Source organism: Nuphar pumila, chromosome 2, assembly GCF_984573655.1.
Source record: "Nuphar pumila chromosome 2, dmNupPumi1.hap1.1, whole genome shotgun sequence".
Lineage (NCBI taxonomy): Eukaryota > Viridiplantae > Streptophyta > Magnoliopsida > Nymphaeales > Nymphaeaceae > Nuphar > Nuphar pumila.
Genome location: NC_143250.1, coordinates 45,186,296 through 45,207,102, shown reverse-complemented (window position 1 = coordinate 45,207,102; position 20,807 = coordinate 45,186,296). Strand labels below are relative to the sequence as shown.

Here is a 20,807-nt window from a genome sequence, read left to right as displayed (position 1 = left end):
AATACTTGATGTGAATTATTTGATTGTATTGTATGACATATGTTATTTGTTAGAATATGGTTCGTGGAGGTTACAGTGGTCGTTCATCCAGTAGTAGCCAGGCCCAACCTTCATCTTCACGGGCTCCTGTGATAGGTATATTGATTAACTAATTGGATGCTTGATTAGTTTAAATGCGCATTCTGAGAACTTCTAACGTATTTTTTTACAGATGATGTTTCGCCTATACACGACCCACCTACACCAATTGATCACACAAGTCAGGAGCCAACACATGAAGCAGGGTCTTCTTAGTCTGGCACAAGAAGACTCATTCGAATAGTGTATATCGATAATCGACCGTAAGTATTTCGTTTTCAATTATTATATATCTTATAAATATTTTATATTGATAACAATTCATGTGCAGCATGAGGTTTGGGCCACAAGAAGTAGTACGGGAGATTAGGAATTCACTTCTTCAACATCTACCAGGACCGGTTGCTCAATGGAAAGAGTACCCAAAGGGGGTGTTAGACAGATTGTGGTTCTCATTCACGGTATACAGTTGTTCCTCATAGTTAATGTGTTTCATATTTAATTTTTTTAAGTAATGTCTACTAACTTTCAGAAAATATTTGTAGGCTTCGAATCGCTTCGCAACTACAGTAGAAGAAAATGATGCAAGGAAGGTGTGGCAGAAGGTGGCTGCCAATCGATCTGCAGACATGCTGCACACTATGAAGACTGCAGCAAAAAAAGCATCTGGCGTAATAGATGATCCACTACAGTGGAAGGGCCATGACCCTATTACTATCAGGAGAGATTATTGGGATGAAATGTGTGATAAATGGGCGAGAGATGCATTTCGAAATCGCTCTACGAAGGTTGCACAAAATCGAGCGAAAATGCCTGAAGCCCGTCTACACACAGGTGGATCTAAGACATTTGGGAGCCACCTGAAGAAAATGGTAACTCATCAATATATAATATTAATTTTATAAGTATTGTTGCAAACTTGTGAACTAAATCTTTTGTCCTTTAACTTTGCAGGAAGCAGAAAAAGGAGGCACTGTACCATATAAAGACGTGTTTGTTGAAACACATAAACAGAGTACCACGGGAGTCTTCGTATCAGAGAAGGCGAGAACGACAATGATATGTATTTATTCTATTAATAATAATTGCAATATATATGCAAGTTATCATAATGTTATCATTAATTATTAATGCATACTTTAAACATTATTTTGTAGGAGGCATATGAGCAATAGATGGTAGAGCGATATGGCGATGACGCTACTCAGCATCCATCATTTGATCCTACAGCATGGGTGACTGCAGCAGGTGAACCCCAAAAAGGTCGCGTGTTCGGGTTTGAGAGTAATATGAACACTTCACCAGTTATTGCTTCTTCCAGTTACGGCTCACCGACTTCTTGCGCCGACATAAGCTCCAAGCAGCAGACTATTCTTTTCGGTGATGATGTACGCCAGATCGTTACGAAATCACTGAATAACTACTTCCATGACATCGTCGCCCCCTTTCTCCGAAATGAGATCAACAATCTTGTTCTGAACAGGGGATCTTCGATTGCAGGTCCCTCTTAGGTATAATCACATATTCAGTTTTTTGTCTGCCTTAGAACACATATGAGCATAATCGAATCACATATATAACTTTTTGCCTGCCTTAGAGCACATATGAGCATGATAGAATCACATATAGAGTTTTTTCTCTGCCTTAGAGCACATATGAGCATGCTATAATCACATATAAAGTTTTTTGCCTACCTTAGAGCACATATGAGCATGATAGAATCACATATAAAGTTTTTTTGACTACCTTAGAACACATATGAGCATGCTATAATCACATATTCATTTTTTTGACTGCCTGAGAACACATATGAGCATGTTATAATCACATATTCAGTTTTTTGACTACTTTAAAATAATATGAGCATGCCAAAATCACATATAGAGTTTTTTTACTGCCTTAGAACATATATCATTCATGATAGAATCACATATAAAGTTTTTTTCTTTGCCTACCTTAGAGCACATATGAGCATGATAGAATCACATATAGAGTTTTTCTGTCTGCCTTAGAACACATATGATCATGCTATAATCACATATTCAATTTTTTGACTACCTTAGCACACATACAAGCATGATCGAATCACATATATAGTTTTTTTCCTGTCTTAAAGCACATATGAGAATGGTAGAATCACATATAGAGTTTTTCTAGCTGCCTTAGAACTCATCTGAGCATGATATAATCACATATAAAAAAATTTTAATGCCTTAAAACACATATAATTCATGATAGAATCACATATAAAGTTTTTTGCCTGCCTTAGAGCACATATGAGCATGCTATAATCACATATAAAAAATTTTTATTGCCTTAGAACACATATGAGCACATGATAGAATCACATGTAGTGTGTGATTTATTTCATTATATTTTGTTTATCAATACTGACTGTTCTTTTCTTGTGTAGGCTGCTAGCGATAATCAGTGTAGCGGAGCTGAAGGGACAGATAAAGGCAATGAACAAGAAGACACACAAAATCTTGGCGATGATTAGAGAACTTTGTTGAAGAAGTTCTAATTTTTTTTGTTTCCTAATTGTAATTGTTGAATTGTAAATAATTAAACTTGTTAATTTTAAGGTGGAACGATTAATTGTTTGTAGATTCCTTTTATATGGAAATTTTTGTGTAGTTTGTTTTTTATTTACAGAAAATATAAATTGTACAGGAAATATAAATTGTATCATTCTCGGTATTTAATTTTCAAATAAATTTTTTATTTTTTTTTTCGTGTTTGCGACGGATTAGCGACGGAAACATCTGTCGCTATGGATATAAACCTAGCAACGACGTAGCGACGGAAACAGTTGTCGCTATGCATATAAATCTAGCGACGGCATAGCGACGGACGTAAATCCGTCACCAAGTCGAGGTCGCCGTTTAGTACCAACGGATTGGCGACGGAATACATCGCTTGTTATTCCGTCGCAAGTAGTGACGAACCGAGCGACAAATTTATTCTATCGCCAGTTAGCGTCAAAAAATTTGCGACGTAAGCATACCGTCGCCTCGTCGTCACTAATTTGTCGCTAAGCCGGTTAGCGACGGATTAGCAACGGAATAGCGACGGAATGTGGTCGTCGCTAATCCACTGCTTTGTTGTGGTGCCTCACACAAAAAACCTATTGGTTGTCGCTGGGTCTTCAAAGTTAAAACTAAAAGCGATGGCTCTTTAGAACGATATAAAGCTAGATTAGTTGCTAAGGGATACTCCCAAGAATATGGCATTGATTATGAAGAAACATTCGCTCCCGTAGCTCGAATGACCAGTGTCAGAACCTTAATAGTTGTCGCATCAACCAAAAAATGGCCTATTTATCAACTTGACGTAAAAAATGCCTTTTTAAATGGAAGTTTACATGGATTTTCCACTCAGAATTAATATTAAGCAAGGTCAAACACTTCGGCTTTTGAAGGCATTGTATGGTCTTAAACAAGCTCCTAAGGCTTGGTATGATTGTTTCAGTGATATCATGATAAAGTTAGAATTTTACTCTTGTTATACTGACACTGCTCTTTTTGTTAAACATGCAGGTCCTAGTATCGTAATTTTGTTGCTTTATGTTGATGATATGATTATCACTGGGAATGATCAAAATAGTATTATTGATGTTAAAAATATGTTAAAAAATAATTTTGATATGTCTGATTTAGGTTTTCTCAGATATTTTCTTGGAATTGAAGTTGCATATTCTTCTAGAGGATATATTTTGTCACAGATGAAGCTTGTTGCAGATATATGTTCTAAGTCTGGGATTTCTGATGACAAGAAAGTAGAGACTCCCGAGGTTATTAATGCCAAATTACGGTTGAAGGATGGGGTTCTTCTGGAAGATCCCACACCTTACAGACAACTCATTGGGTCTCTTACCTATTTAACCATCATCAGACCAGATATCGCCCATGCGGTTCACTCAGTTAGCCAATTTCAGCATGCTCCTACAACTGTGCATATGAGTGTTGTTCTCCGAATCATCCGCTACATTCGGAATACCATCAATAAAGAGCTATTTCTATCCTCCTCTTCTTCATTGAATCTTCTTGCTTATACTGATGCAGATTGAGGAGGTAATCCCAATGATCGAGTTTCAACTACTGGTTTTTGTGTCTTTTTAGGGGACTCTTTGATTGCCTGGCGATGCAAGAAGCAGCAGAAAGTTTCACTATCATCCACTGAAGCTGAGTATCGGGCTATGGCAACCACGACGATGGAACTTGTATGGCTTCGCAGTCTGCTTAAAGACATGGGAGTTGATATTACCGAAGCCTCAAAACTATATTGCAACAACAAGAGTGCCATCTATATTGCGAGCAATCATACCTTTCATGAGCGTATAAAACATATCGAAATGGATTGCCACTATGTTCGTGATGAATTCTTACGAGGAACCATTTCTCTTCCATATGTCACTTCAAAATATCCGTTGGCGGACTTCTTCACTAAAGCTCTTCTGGCTCCTCACTTCATGTTTCTTCTTGACAAACTTTCCGTCATTTCCCCGTAAAGTTTGAGGGGGGTGTTAAAATGTATCTAATATATATTACATCAATACCCGATAGGGGTATTTTTGTAATTTCACATAGTTGTTTTAGAAAACAACTATTTCCGTTTTTTTGATAAAATGTAATTTTATTTTTTATTTTTTATTTTTTTAGTTCTTTTTTTATTTCTTTTGAGGACTAAAAGGGGCTCCAACTTTAGAGTCATTGGAGCCCCCAACGGTCACAAATGTGACCATTGGGGGCTCCCAACGACTCTATGGGAGCCCTGTTTTGGGCTCTTCTTTTGAGGCCTTTTGGCCATCCCTTCTCTCCTCTCCCTCTTGTATAAATAGGGGTGAACCCCTTGTATATTTCTCATTCTTGAGAGCTTTCTCTCTTCTCAATAAGAGGCTTGTTATATTGTTGCCTTCTTAAAGGCTTGTGCTTGTATTGTCCCTTTGCGGACTTGTGATATTGTCTCTTTTATTCATTGTTGTAAGTGCTTGTATGCACTCTTTATATTTCCGCAATATCTTATTACATAATCATGCCTCAGCTTCCTTGATCTATGTCTCACTTGACCTGACTTGGCATTTTGCAGAACAAAACCAAACAATGGATTTGTTAGAAGTACTGAAGTTAGAACTTAAATATAAGAAATACCCTCAATTATTCAGCCCCAGATTTTGCAGCATCCAGTGTTTGAAGCTTGGACCTCATTCCAAAAAATGATTACTGATGCCTATATAGTCGATTCTTGGTGCCTAAATTCCTGTTGAAGAGCGGTTGGAAACTTGGAAGTGTTGTCACACATGTTGAGATGCATTTTTATCTCTGATTTCAAATATCATCCTCAGTAGGCTTGGTTAATGATCTATCCATTAAGAAAAAAGAGACGGTGGACCAGGAACGTTTTTCATCATTTGGTCCTGAAGCATGATTCCTTCATGTACATGATGCTGTTAGACAGCTGCCTGCTTTCTGTAGACACTTGGGTGACATCATGATTCTTCTGGCCTTTTGCTACAAAAGCTTGGAATGTGGCTTATGGGGGAAGCTTACTTGTCCTAATTCATAAAGAAGATGTGGAAACTGTTTAGACACTTATGTGTTTCAAGTTACCCTTGCACTTTTGGTGAAGCATTTCATATTATAGAGATCTGAGAGATCCAGCCAGTCCCTCTTCAATTTTGTTCAGCAAGTCATCCTTGTGTAAAAGTTTTCCACTTTTAGAAAAGCCTGGCATTGGATGGCCTCTTCTATGCTGTCATTTGTGGCTCTCCAGTAAAGTTTTCTTAACCACCACTGGAATGTGGATGTCATTTTTCTCTGCTCAGATGCTAGAGTGAACCTTTTCCAACTTGTGCTACCTTCGTAGCTTAGAACTGTGGTGGAGTAGGCTTACCTCCATTCCCTAGCCAGAGCTTTGCTCATGTGGTAAAGGCAACTCATTAATATCACTAAGTTGACAGGATGTCGGGAGTTTGAAACACAAAGTCGAATCTGGGTATATTTTTCTGGTGGGCAAGGTGGTCCTGGGATTTTTTTCGCCGATGAACTTGGGTGGTTTTTCTTGTATTATCTAAAAAGTCGTCGGGAATGAATTGGAACTGTTTTGGAGATATCAAACAAAAAATCAAGTCTCTAATGTAGTCATGAAGTTGATTTCATGATTAAAATATATACTCGTGTTTTACTTAGAGTAATTTAGTAATGTATTATACAGAACTCACGTTTCACATCAGACTGAGGCATAGTGACAAATATCACGAGAAATTGCCTGAAAGTTTAAAACGGTGATTTCTCGAAAGATTTTCAAAAATATCGTGAGATTTATGAAAAAACATAAATACCGCAATTTAAATATGATATTTACGTTTAAAATGGTTATTTATCGTGTAAAAACCGTGTATTTTTATTTTTAAATAATTTTTATTAATATTTTCTTATAAAAAATAAATTTTTTATTTTAAAATTAAATTTTTTATTGCCAAGATTTTTTCGGAAAAAATGTGAGATTTATGAAAAGTTTCCAAATTCTCACGAGCTTTTTTTAAAAACTAGATTTTGCCGTTTGACACTATGGACTGGGCTACCTTTTTGACGGTTCTGTTGAAAAGACTGGTCCTGAAATGTCTTTTGGGATAATTTAGGGATTTTTTTGGGAAACAAAAAACTTAAACGGTAGGTCATGGTCTCTCTCTCTCTCTCTCTCTCTCTCTCTCTATATATATATATATATATATATATATATATATTATAAAGAGATAGAGAGAGAAATGTGCTTGTTTTGTCTTTTTTTTTCATTCTGCCTCATTAGGCCCATTTCAAAATGGTAGTTTTTGGTATTTTTTTTCACATCTAACACCATAGATGTGATTTATAGGTTTTGTTTAGTGGAACCGGCTTTTGGATCACCAGAATCTGACCTGTATACAAGTTTTTTCTTATTAAAGCATCAATATTTTTTAGCTCACAAAAATCTATTTTTGGTTGGAAAAACATGATCCAAGAGTTGATTCCCACTAAATCAACCATGCTAAACATATCTAGCTGTTCATATCTATCATAAAACACTTCAAACTATCAGTCCTAATGGGGCAGAACGAGAAAAGAGGGCCTAATATGTTCAGTTCTCAAGTGAACAGGGGTATATATATATATATATATATATATATATATATATATATATATATATATATATATAGGAAAATCCGTATCTTCGAGCGGGTTTTCCTTCGAACACCTTCAAATGCGTAGCACTACGCCGCACATTCTGTTTTTTTTCAAAAAAATGACTTTTAGCAATGGTTTTGTACCTCTGCTAAAAGTCATTTTTTTCCTTGAACATTTAGTGGCGGTCAAGACCGCCACTAAATATCTCGAGAGCGCAAAAAAAAAAAGATGAACCATCATTGTTTGATCGTGCGCGATCAACGGTGACAGTTCGTCCAACCCATCTTCAAACACTATGTGTTTGAAGACAGACACGGGTTAATATATATATATATGTGTGTGTAGTTGCTTTCTTGCCTACCACGCTTTTGGGTTGTTTTTCATGAATCTAACCTGAAGATGCACTTGGCATGATTCATTTGCTAGAAAAAAAAAATACGCTGATCATGTTTTTTGATAAAAATCTGATTTTGTAAGCCTCATAAAAACCTCATGTTTTTTGCTAGAAAAAATTTACATTAATGATTTTCAAACCTCATAAAAACCTATTTGTGCATAGAAAGTGGATGACACAAGAGTGGATTTTCTATAAAATCAAGTACATAGAATGCATTTGTATGATCATATTTGTGAACAAGATGAAAAAAACATTTCAAAAACTCAATAATCTTTTCAATAAAAAAAACTCTCCCAAACCTCCACAGTCAAAATTGTGTGTTTTTCAAACTTCTGACCATACATATGGGTTCAACATGATTGATTTACTATAAATCAACACTTGGATCATAAATTTTGGGTAAATATGGTATTTGAAGCCTCAAAAATATATAAAAATTATGCATGATTGACTTTGACACTTATAAAAACCTATCTATGTATCAGAATCAAATGCTTCAAGAACTGATTCCTATAAAAACAAGCATATAGATCACACATGTAAAAGTCAGAATTTTGAAAAGAAAAATATCAAAAATCCAATAAAACATCCATTGAAAAAGTTTAGGAGGGGTTTTCATGGGAAGGTTTTCACACACACACACACACATATATATATATATATATATAAAGAGAGAGAGAGAGAGAGAGAGAGAGAGATGAGTAATGCGTTCCTTAGGCCCTTTTTCGTTTGGTCATGTTAGGCCCTTTAAAAAATCATAGTTTTAAATATTTTTTCTCAAGTCTTAACATCATATATGTGATCTATAGGTTTTATTTAGTGGGAACCAACTTTTGGATGGACGGAATCTGACTCTACCTAGGTTTTTCCGGTGATCCAAAATCAATGGCTATGAAGGTACTAGTTTTTTTTACTCATAAAAAACATATTTTTTCATAAAAAAACATGATCCAGGTATCGATTCTCACTAAATCAAGCATCTTCAAACATTGTGTGTTTGAAGACAGACACGGGTTAATATATATATATATGTGTGTGTGTGTGTGTGTGTGTGTGTGTGTGTGTGTAGTTGCTTTCTTGCCTACCACGCTTTTGGGTTGTTTTTCATGAATCTAACCTGAAGATGCACTCGGCATGATTCATTTGCTAGAAAAAAAATACGCCGATCATGCTTTTTGATAAAAATCTGATTTTGTAAGCCTCATAAAAACATCATGTTTTTTGCTAGAAAAATTTTACATTAATGATTTTCAAACCTCATAAAAACCTATTTGTGCATAGAAAGTGGATGATGCAAGAGTGGATTTTCTATAAAATCAAGTACATAGAATGCATTTGTATGATCATATTTGTGAACAAGATGAATAAAACCTTTCAAAAACTCAATAATCTTTTGAATAAAAAAATATTCCAAACCTCCACAGTCAAAATTGTGTGTTTTTCAAACTTCTGACCATACATATGGGTTCAACATGATTGATTTACTATAAATCGACACTTGGATCATAAATTTTGGGTAAAATATGGTATTTGAAGCCTCAAAAATGTATAAAAATTATGCATGATTGACTTTGAAACTTATAAAAACCTATCTATGTATCAGAATCAAATGCTTCAAGAACTGATACCTATAAAAACAAACATATGGATCACACATGTAAAAGTCAGAATTTTGAAAAGAAAAATATCAAAAATCCAATAAAACATCCATTGAAAAAGTTTAGGAGGGTTTTTCATGGGAAGGTTTTCATATATATATATATATATATATATATATATATATATATAGAGAGAGAGAGAGAGAGAGAGATGAGTAATGCGTTCCTTAGGCCCTTTTTTCATTAGGTCATGTTAGGCCCTTTAAAAAATCATAGTTTTAAATATTTTTTCTCAAGTCTTAACATCATATATGTGATCTATTGGTTTTATTTAGTGGGAACCGACTTTTGGATGGACAGAATCTGACCCTACCTAGGTTTTTCCGGTGATCCAAAATCAATGGCTATGAAGGTACTAGTTTTTTTTACTCATAAAAAACATATTTTTTCATAAAAAAACATGATCTAGGTATCGATTCTCACTAAATCAAGCATCTTCAAACACTGTGTGTTTGAAGACAGACACGGGTTAATATATATATATGTGTGTGTGTGTGTGTAGTTGCTTTCTTGCCTACCACGCTTTTGGGTTGTTTTTCATGAATCTAACCTGAAGATGCACTCGACATGATTCATTTGGTTGAAAAAAAAATACGCCGATCATGTTTTTTGATAAAAATCTGATTTTGTAAGCCTTATAAAAACCTCATGTTTTTTGCTAGAAAAATTTTACATTAATGATTTTCAAACCTCATAAAAACCTATTTGTGCATAGAAAGTGGATGATACAAGAGTGGATTTTCTATAAAATCAAGTACATAGAATGCATTTGTATGATCATATTTGTGAACAAGATGAAAAAAACCTTTCAAAAACTCAATAATTTTTTCAATAAAAAAAACTCTCCCAAACCTCCACAGTCAAAATTGTGTTTTTCAAACTTCTGACCATACATATGGGTTCAGCATGATTGATTTACTATAAATCGACACTTGGATCATAAATTTTGGGTAAAATATGGTATTTGAAGCCTCAAAAATGTTTAAAAATTATGCATGATTGACTTTGAAACTTATAAAAACCTATCTATGTATCAGAATCAAATGCTTCAAGAACTGATTCCTATAAAAACAAGCATATAGATCACACATGTAAAAGTCAGAATTTTGAAAAGAAAAATATCAAAAATCCAATAAAACATCCATTGAAAAAGTTTAGGAGGGGTTTTCATGGGAAGGTTTTCATATATATATATATATATATATATATATATATATATAGAGAGAGAGAGAGAGAGAGAGAGAGAGATGAGTAATGCGTTCCTTAGGCCCTTTTTTCGTTAGGTCATGTTAGGCCCTTTAAAAAATCATAGTTTTAAATATTTTTTCTCAAGTCTTAACATCATATATGTGATCTATAGGTTTTATTTAGTGGGAACCAAGTTTTGGATGGACGGAATCTGACTCTACCTAGGTTTTTCCGGTGATCCAAAATCAATGGCTACGAAGGTACTAGTTTTTTTTTACTCATAAAAAACATATTTTTTCATAAGAAACATGATCCAGGTATCGATTCTCACTAAATCAAGCATGTTAAACACATCTAACTGTTCAGATTTATCATAAAACACTTAAAAACTTATGGGTAGAAGCGGCAGAACAAAAAAATGGGGCATAATATGTTCATATATATGACATTTATTTATTTATTTTTAGGAAAATGTTAAATACACAAATATTGAAAAAAATGGAGAAAGATAATAAAATGTGAAAAAACTAATAGATGGAGCATAAACGTGTCAAGCACGTCATATACGTGTCAACAAAGTGGAAGATGTCACGAGACACGTAGCTCACACTGTGACATAGTTGGGGGGCAGTTGCTGTAGACGGCCCAGCGCTTTTGTTATCTGATTTTTTCTTGCAGCCATGCTACTGCTAAAAAGCTCTATTTGGCTATCTGAAGGGACATACACGTTGAGAGATCAACTAACAGCCTTATTCAATAAAAACAAAACTCAGGTTTCATCATCTCAAGCCGGTCAAAATTATTTTTGGTTTTGGCAATGAAACAAACAGGTGGTAGCAAATAGCTCCCTCTCACTCTACTTAAAACCGTTTGAAAGAGATGCAGTGGGACAGTGATGGTGGTAATTAGCTTCTATTTTTCACACCTTAATATATCAAAGAGGCCTCTTCCCCTATCAACTTTATACAGACTTGAGCGTGCAACTTGGGTCTAAGAGATCTATTTCAATTCTATTTTAATTTTAGGATTGCATTCAGTTTTTTATTTTGATTTGAATTTTTTTAATATAATGAATCCATCTAGAATCCAAAATAGATCTAGGGTTTCTTGTGCTTCCCAACAAGGTTTCTTGCTTTCCAAGGTCAAACACAAAACCACAATCCCATGGGGTTTAGGCAGCCCTTTCCAAGGTCAACTCTGAATGAGCTCTGTGCCACAGACCATACATATAAGATAGGTTACATGAGGATCCTGCTCACCTGTAGATGTCAGTGTGTTGGAAAAGCGTTTGGGGTTCACGTTTTAGTGGAAACAAGAGGGTGGTAGTTCCTTGTTTGGCAAAAAAAATGATGCATGTTCCTTCTTTTTTTTCACAAAAAAAAAATGTAGGTGTAACACCTACCAACAATCTCAACCTGTCACACGTGTGACCAAGAAGGGCCACAACCTTTATTCATGGGGAATTAGGGTACCCTGCCCTTGTTTTTTTTTTTGGTTGGCCATGCATGGCCTATTGGTTATCATACTAGGGTTGTCAAACGGACCCGACTTGAACTAAACCCTATAGGGTACGGGTATGATAATAAATAATAAGACTCGATTAAGACCCGGGTCCGGATGCAAAGGTCCGATTAATACTTAGACCTGGGTATATTTTGTGAAATTTTATACCAGACCCAGACTCAGACCCGACCCCAGTTCCGATTAAGACCCACAATTTTCAATGTAAAAATGTTAAAAAAATATGGTTTTACCAGGTATGGTCTAGGTCTGGTTCATGTAGTTCTATCAGGTCTGGGTATGATTTTTCTTGTAATGGACCCGATTAAACTCAGGTTCGAACCCAATATCATACCTGAAAACTGGGTTCAAGTCTGGTACCACCTGGGCCCGAACCAAACCCGACCTGTTGACACCCCTAATCATCACTCATGTATGTGATGACCTATGGATTCCAAACAGGATATATTGAGTTGAGACGGTGTCATGGCCTTGGGTTCCACTCAGCAATCTTCCCCGGAGTCATCCCTATTTTCATACCCCTCTTTGGGATTTCATAGATTCAAGTTGTTTCGATTTCAAATGGGACTTCATAGATATGATCTACATTGTCCATTTAGCGAGTATCAATGTACATTTGAATCGCCAAGATCCGACTTGTTTGCAGGATTTTTTGGTAATTAAAAAATCAGCAGCTGACAAAATACAAAAAATTGAGATTTTTTTTTATGACGAGGAACCCTCACCGATTCGAGGGTCCATTCTTATTGAATCAACCATTCTGAATTCAGGTTTGATCAAAACTACTTGAATCAATAAGATGTCGGTGGGGTATGAAGATGGGAGATGACATAAACCAAATTCATCCACGCATGGTTCTGTTCTACAAGGACCCTTATTTTATGCCTATGTTTGGTATTCTATCTATTAATTGATTAAGTACATTACTATTGATTCATAAGACCCATCTCAGTTCCTAAATTTTGTACTGTATAAGTTGCTTTCATGGACTTGTACATAGGGACGAACACGATCAGCTGGCTCGAGCTTGAGCTGAGCTTGAACAACCATGACACAGGATCGTGTCAAGTCGAGCTCGAGCACCACTACAAGAAACCTGTGGATTAGCGACGACCTAAATCTGTCGTTAATCCATCGCTAATTAGTCGCTAAACAGTTTAGCGACGGATTAGCGTCGGATTAGAGACGGATAGCTTTCATAGCGAATTTTTCGACGCTAAGTAGCGACAAAACTTATCTGTCACTAATCTGCCGCTAATTTGCGATGGATTAGCGACGAAAATGATTCGTCGCGAGTCTGTCACTATTTTAAATTAACGATGGATAATATCCGTCGCGAGTCCTTCGCTATTTTAAATTAGCGACGAATAATATCTTTCACTAATCCGTCGCTAAATTTAAAAAAAAAATTAAAAAAAAAATTGCTCGCTGCCGGGAGGTATTCCGGCAGCAATAGGCCGGACTTGGAGCAATTCGTCGGCGGCGACGGAGGAGGAGGACGACCCACCACCGGATCCCAGCAAGCCGTACTCCCTCAACCCACCACCGGAATGGACCGATCTCGTTGTTGACGGCCATGACGGAGACGAGGCCGGTGTCGGGGCGGATGGCGTCGCGGAGGCGGTCGAGGTTGAGGAGGTCGTCAGAGCCGACAGGGAGGTAGGTGGCGTAGAAGCGACCTGCTCTCTGGCGCGCTCGACCGCCTCGTCCGACTCCCAGCCGTAGAGGTGAGTGCGGGAGTGGGGGTTGCCGAAGCGGCCAGTGAAGAAGGGCAGCATTGCATCCAACACCCGCGGGTCCACCGGCGACATCGCCTGCATGTTCAGGTACAATGGCCGCCCCGCGATCCGCACGCCCTTCATCGAGATTCCTCCGCCCTCCTCTGCTGCGTCAGAGTTGGGTGACGGCAGTCAACATCGTCCAGCAGGATCGTCCGGTGAGCCTTACTGCGGCGAGCATGAGGCTCGGCTTCATCGACCAACGGGAGCACGAGGCTCGGTTTAAATCGAACATCAATTTAAATTTCGAACGGGAGAGAGAGGGAAAATTTCGTGGCTTAGGTGGGACGGTTTAAATCGAAAATTAGCACCGGAATTAGCGAGGGAATTTTTTCGTCGCTAATTAGCAACGGATTAGCGACGGAAAAATTCTCTCGCTAAATCCGTCGCTAATTTCCTACAGTTTTGCAGTGAAATTTTTTTTTCGTCGATCTGTCAATAATTAGCGACGGATTTGAGATGGAGATTATACCGTCGCTAATTTCAAAAATATTTCAAAGATTGGCGACGGATAATGTTCTCTCGCTAAGTCCGTCGCTAATTTGCTACGGAAAAAATCCATCGCTAATAAGGGTTTTTCTTGTAGTGCACGGGCTCGGCTTGAGCTAAAACCTTTATTTCAAAAATATATTTAAACTTTTTAAAAATTGTGTAAAATGCTTTTTTTAACCAAAGAGAAGGAAACTGTGAGATTTGAACCAACGACAGTTCCAAAAGTGAACAATAACGTATCCATTAGGGTAAGACCAATCTTTGGGTTAACATTATAAACAAAATACATATATATAAATATAATTTTTTAATAATTATGTGATGGGAACTTAATCGGGCTGGACTGCTTTTACGTGTACCGATCCTGAACCCTTGTTCAAGCTCGGTTCATTTATTTTTTTGAATGAGTTTGAGTCGAGCAGCTCATTGTGCATCCCAACTTGTACATCTATAAACATGCACGTGAATGTGCATGGCATATGTAGGTGTATGCACGAGTAAAGAACTACTTTTTATTCAATAGGTCAGTGCACGGTTGGAGAGGTCTCTTTTTGAGGGTTAGCTCGTGATACATATACTAGAACAAGAGAGGAGGGTTTTTTCAAAAGAACTTTCAAGCCATCAAGGTAAGGCCATATTTATGGCTGGAGAGTAGGTTTTCAGTTGAGAAGCAATGGCCATGAAATCACAAGGAATGAATCGGAGGTTGAGGAAATGGGGAGGTGTTATGATCGAAAGTGTTTGGAAAGTTGGCAGAGAAGATCCAAGAAGGGTTGTTCATTCATTCAAAGTTGGTCTGGCGCTCACACTTGTTTCCTTCTTGTATTTGTTGGAGCCTTTGTTCAAAGGAGTTGGTGCAAATGCTATTTGGGCAGTCATTACTGTGGTTGTGGTGCTGGAATTCACTGCAGGTGAGGTTTAATTACATGCATAATTGTGATTTGCATCAGCAATTGGTGACCTGATTCTGCCAGGTCTGGAGTTGCAATTAGACTGAAGGCTATAACCTAGCTGTGTGGGTCCTAGATTGATTGGATCAGGGTCACTTATTTGGTGATCAATGTAACAAAAAATTTACAGACTCATTTGATTTCTTTGTTTCCAATCAGAATTGTTACAAATGGGAGCCTGATCCTCTCATCTCTAAAGTCAGCCCTTTCAGCATACCGTGCATCTCAATTTTTCTAGTAGTTTTGATCAAATTTTGATGGGTTCAGCCTCTCTCTCTCAATCTCTCTCTCTCTCTCTCTATGTATATATATATATATATATATATATATATATATATATATATATATATATATATATATTGGTAGCTGCTCACACACTAGGTGCTAAATGGGTTTTTCAGTTTCTCCGTTGCTTTTTACGCATTTTCTGCCCTATAAATGTGTTGGGCATGGTTGATTTTCTAAGAATCTACACCTGGATCATGTGCTTTCGATGAAAAAAATAATGTTTGGAGCCTCAAAATTTAACAAAGATTTTAGACTGCTGATTTTTTTAACCTTATAGAAACCCACCATGTGTCAAAATAGAAATCTTCAAGAGCTGATCCCTATAAAATCAAGAAAATAGATCACATCTGTACAGAGAGAATTTATAAATAAAATGAAATATATATATATATATATATATATATATATATATATATATATATATAAGATTCAGTTATATACTCTCTCTCTCTCCACACACACACACACATAGCAGTAAATATCAGCATTTGTGTCACCTGCATGATTTTCTGGTGATTCAAAAATCAATGGCTGTGAAAATGCCAAATTTTTTATTAAAAAATAAATTTTGTTCTGAAAAAAACCCATCCAAGGGTTAATTCCTATGAAATTAAACATGTTAAATCCATCTATGGGGTCAGATTTGTTCAACACAGCTTACAACAATGAAATCTCAGAAGGTGTGGGGGGTATGACGTTAGGGATACAAGGGGGGATGAGTGGACTTTATTCTCATTATGGGTCTATCATCAATGCCTGTGTATTGTCTTAGGATCATTAGCCCTTTTAAATACTTTGCTATGAGGCTCACTTTTTATTCTTTTCGGAAAGGCTTAGATAAGAAACTTGACTCTGATAGCAACAGTTAGTTCACGTCACTTTGTGTTGAGACGTTGCAAGTTCAAAACACAATGGTACGGTTGTATAACTGGTGGAGGTCTGCCTATCAAAAAAAAAACTTGGCGCGGTTGGCTTTTCTCCCGAGTCTAAGCTCTGCATGATAGGAAACAGTAGTCACAGTACGTTTCCCATTTGTTCCCTTATATTTTGTACGTCTTTTACCATAACCAAACAAAAAGTTTTATGGAATTAGCATTCTGTTTTTCCTAATCCCATGCTTAAAGCTTGAAAAAGAAAAGCTAGGTGGATTTCTTGTTTTCCTTTGTATGATGGTTTTTCCTTGTCTAATTAACCCTGTGTCTTGCTTCAAATTCAAACTTAAAGCGATAATTTGGTACTCACGTTTATTCACCATCTATAAGGGAATCATCATGAGAGAGAGAGAGAGAGAGAGTTTTCAAAGATGGCGTAGTGTGTTTAGCAGTGGCCCTTCTTCTTTTTTTAATGATGATGAGGCACCCTCGCCCATAACTGGGTCATTCAATGGGCCCATCCCCTGTGAGGTAAACCCTGAGTAGGGTCACCGACACCCCCAAGCTCTTAAGGAGCCCACCAGTTTAAATGCATCCTCACACCCTGTGGGAGTCGAAGCTGGGACGAAGTGGTCAGCATCTTCTCGCCAAGCCCGCTGCCACTTGGAAGTTTCCATATCACTAAATGGCTAAATGATACAAGAAATGCAGGTGCAACATTAAGCAAGGGATTGAACAGAGGATTAGGGACGTTGTTAGCTGGATCACTGGCCTTCTTTATCGAATTTGTAGCGGAGAAATCAGGAAGGGTTGGTCAGGCCGTCTTCATTGGAATCTCTGTCTTCCTCATTGGTAATTAATATCTTGGCATATTAATCTCCTTCTAATGGTTGTCGGACACACTTTTTAGTGTGCCCTCCACCTTTGGCTGACAGGCTGTCTGTTGTAGGGCCCAACAACAGATGGAGGGAAGCCAGGTGCAGCGGCACATTCAAGGTGTGCAATGTAATTGCACCTAGTCTGTGACCATGCATCATCTAATCACTTGATCTGTCGCTCGGTGTCTTGCAGGGGCTGCTGTTACTTACCTCAGATTCTTCCCATACATAAAGAAGAACTATGACTATGGTGTGCTCATCTTCCTCTTGACCTTCAACCTCATCACCGTGTCCACGACGTTGTTGTTATAGCTCGGCAGCGTGTCTATGCCATCGCCATTGGTTGCGGAATTTGCCTCCTAATGAGTCTCCTTGTTTTCCCTATATGGGCTGGGGAAGATCTCCATGACACTACTGTCTCTAAACTTCAAGCTCTAGCCAAATCAATCCAAGGTATTACACCCACCACCCTCATCATTGTCACAAGAGTGTACCATTCTTTTTTATAGTTCAAGGAAAAAAAAAAAACCATCACCAACCGCACATTGGCTGGCCTCCAGTTACTAAAACCCTTAATTAGGTCTCCTCTACCCACCTGAAAGTACACCCAGCTTCGACCTTGCGGCAAGGGACTCCACCCATGAGTATATAACTCGTGACGTCCTGTCAACTTGGTCATGACATTCACAAGTCACCCCAATCAGATGAGTGGAGCCCTTAAATAGTGACATGGGATGGTGTTAATTAGGTTACCTGTTTTGATGAAATACTCATGAATCGTATCTTTTTGCAGCATGTATGGATGAGTATTTTCAAGATCCTGATCACAAAGTTATAGGCACCGAGTCATCAGAAGATCCCATCTACGATGGATACAGAGAGGTTTTGGATTCTAAATCCAATGATGAATCACTGGTAATCCTTCCCCTTCTAGCTACTATTTCCTTTTTAATTTCTTTTTCAATTTTCTTTGTTTGATATACCTTCCCCGATGCTTGTCTTAATTGGTTCTAGATTTAAAATACTTGAGCCACGTCCTTAACATATATCTATTTAGATAACATTAAAAGAAAAAAACTTAATGGTGCAAAATGAACCTTGAAAACGACTTGATATGATATAATATCACTGAGTGAAATTATGTTTCATGCAAAAAAAAGGAAAAAGGTAAAACTGGAAGATGAGTGGAAATAAAAACTAAGACAGAAACTAATGAAGTAAACTAAATTGTTAAGAAAATGTAGGATATTTGTGTAACATGGGGAGTACTAAATGGTGTTTGAATTGAAAACTAATTTGTCCATATATAAAGTACCATGGCAAGCATCAAAAGAACACTAGGCAGGTGGTCCGGGTTTCATTCTCATGAGCCTCTTTCCCTTGCATTAATAAGGGCAAGGGATAAGCTCTTGCTCAGCCGAAGCAATTGGTGACTCCTTGAGAGTAAGGGGTGACCGGGCTTAGCCAGCGTGACTAGGTCTCTTATCCCGAAGGTAGTTTTGCTGTCATTCATAGAAAAAAAAATCAAAAGTACACATTATAATTTTCTTCTGACCTACTAACTATGGTTGTTCCCGCTCATAGGCTCTATTTGCAAGTTGGGAACCAAGGCACTCCAGGCATTGCTACAGGTATCCATGGCAGCAGTATGTGCAGGTTGGGGCAGCCCTTCGTTACCTTGCCTACACAGTCGTCGCCTTGCATGGTTGTGCTGAGTCAGAAATCCAGGTATAGTACATCTCCTACAATAAAGCGTTGTAGTTCATGAACTTGGTCATGTTCCATTTGGTCTCTCTCCCTCTCTCTCTCTCGTGAAAAGAACAACCGAATGTGACCAAGCTGAATGTTGTCATGCATGGCATTAAAGCACTCTATAACCTGAAATAATATGATAGTGGTGACCACAATGATAGATTTTAAATCAAGGCACCCCAAAATCAGCATGCCACGTTGATTCACCCTTAGTAACTTGTGCCTATGTCATGGGCTCAGCTTTACAAAATAACTGCTACTTGGTGGAAGGCTGACTTTTCATGTCCAATCACCAAGGTTTTAAAAAAAAACATGGGAGTTCCTTTGCTCCCCAATCCAAACATTGGATGGGTTGAGCAATTCCTTCGTCTGCATGGCACTATATTGCTTACTAATCGTTGCATGCATGGTGGCGTTTATTTTCTACTCAGACACCATCATCCGTTCGTGCACTATTCAAGGATCAATGCAGGCAAGTCGGTGAGGAGATCTCGCAAGTTCTCGCCGAACTCGCCGACGGGATAAAGAATCGTCGCCACTGGCCGTATCACATCCTCTCCGACCGCCTCCACTCTGCGCTACAGAACCTCAATTCCTCTCTCAAATCCCAGCCCAGGTTGTTCATCGATGGCGGTAGAGGAGACGACCCGCTGCCTTCAAGCCATCCAAATTCGGCTCCTGGCCAGAAACCCGAGACCGGCGCGGCCGGAGTATCGCTTCATTCCTTCAAGACGGACACCTCGGCAATCCTTGAGTGGAGGGCTAAGAGGGTAATGTCATGGTCCAAGAGTTCCGATCAACGGAAGACGTTGTGCCCGACACTGAGCAAGATCTTCATGACAAGCCTTGAGTTCTCGGAGGCACTGCCGTTCGCTGCATTCACTTCGTTGCTCGTGGAGGCAGTGGCGCGGCTCGAACACGTCCTCGAGGAGGTGGAGGAGCTCGGCAAGTCTGCCGGTTTCCGGGAATTCATTGCGGAGGAATCGAAATGCGAGGTCATCATCAATGGTGATGGTGCTCGGAGTCGAGGCAAGTTGAATAGCCACCAGGTCGGCCACTCTACCGAGTGAGAGCTCCAGCGAGATTCGTGCATGTAACTAACTCTGTTTAGGCATTGGCTTTATTTAATGACACAAACCAAAGACTGAAATTCATGTGATTTAATATGCCTAATTAAGTGCAGTTTGCACCTAATAAAGAGATGGGTTCATTCATTGGTTCAGTTGCTTGGTCAAGCTTGGATTTAGGTTGGTTCAACTCAGCTTGGATGCATTATACTATTCTTGCTCAGACTCGACCCAGCCATGCATGCAAGAACTGGGTATGATCTTTGCTTGGGAGAACCTCTGGACAAAAGGCTTGAGCTTGGCTGAGTCCATTGAGCCATGCAAGGCCGGTCCACTCTTCTTTCCATCTCATCTTATCCCTCTTAAGACCAATGTTGTAAAGAATCGTCTCGGAAATCGATTCCGATTCAGGGCTGAATAATATTTGAATCGCCTAACTTTTAACCACAGAAAGACACGTGTCAAAAAATACAAACATTATTAAAAAACTAGTTTTTGACCATTTTTTTAGATTTTTTTGAAAATTAACCGACCTTTGACACTACTATATGCCTAGCTTTTGTCTATGGCACAAAGATACGGGTACAACCGACACGACACGACGGAAGTAGATGTGCAAGTTCGAAATGAGAATGTGGATTTCTTTAATTGTTTAATCAACAAAATTTAATTTTTAATATCATCAATATATAAAAATGCATCTCATTGAAATTTTAATAAAAACG

At 38.0% G+C, this 20,807-nt stretch overlaps 1 protein-coding gene across 1 annotated transcript; it reads left to right on the top strand.

Annotated features, from left to right (window-relative positions):
• The first annotated feature begins 14,962 nt into the window (after window positions 1–14,962).
• Window positions 14,963–20,228, top strand: LOC149845381 (aluminum-activated malate transporter 12-like). The gene is given in 7 exon segments (XM_089995721.1): window positions 14,963–15,186; window positions 17,097–17,237; window positions 17,457–17,555; window positions 17,558–17,716; window positions 18,057–18,178; window positions 18,848–18,991; window positions 19,447–20,228. Coding segments are annotated over 7 exon segments (1,521 nt in total). The 5' UTR covers window positions 14,963–14,969; the 3' UTR covers window positions 20,086–20,228.
• The last annotated feature ends 579 nt before the right edge of the window (window positions 20,229–20,807 follow it).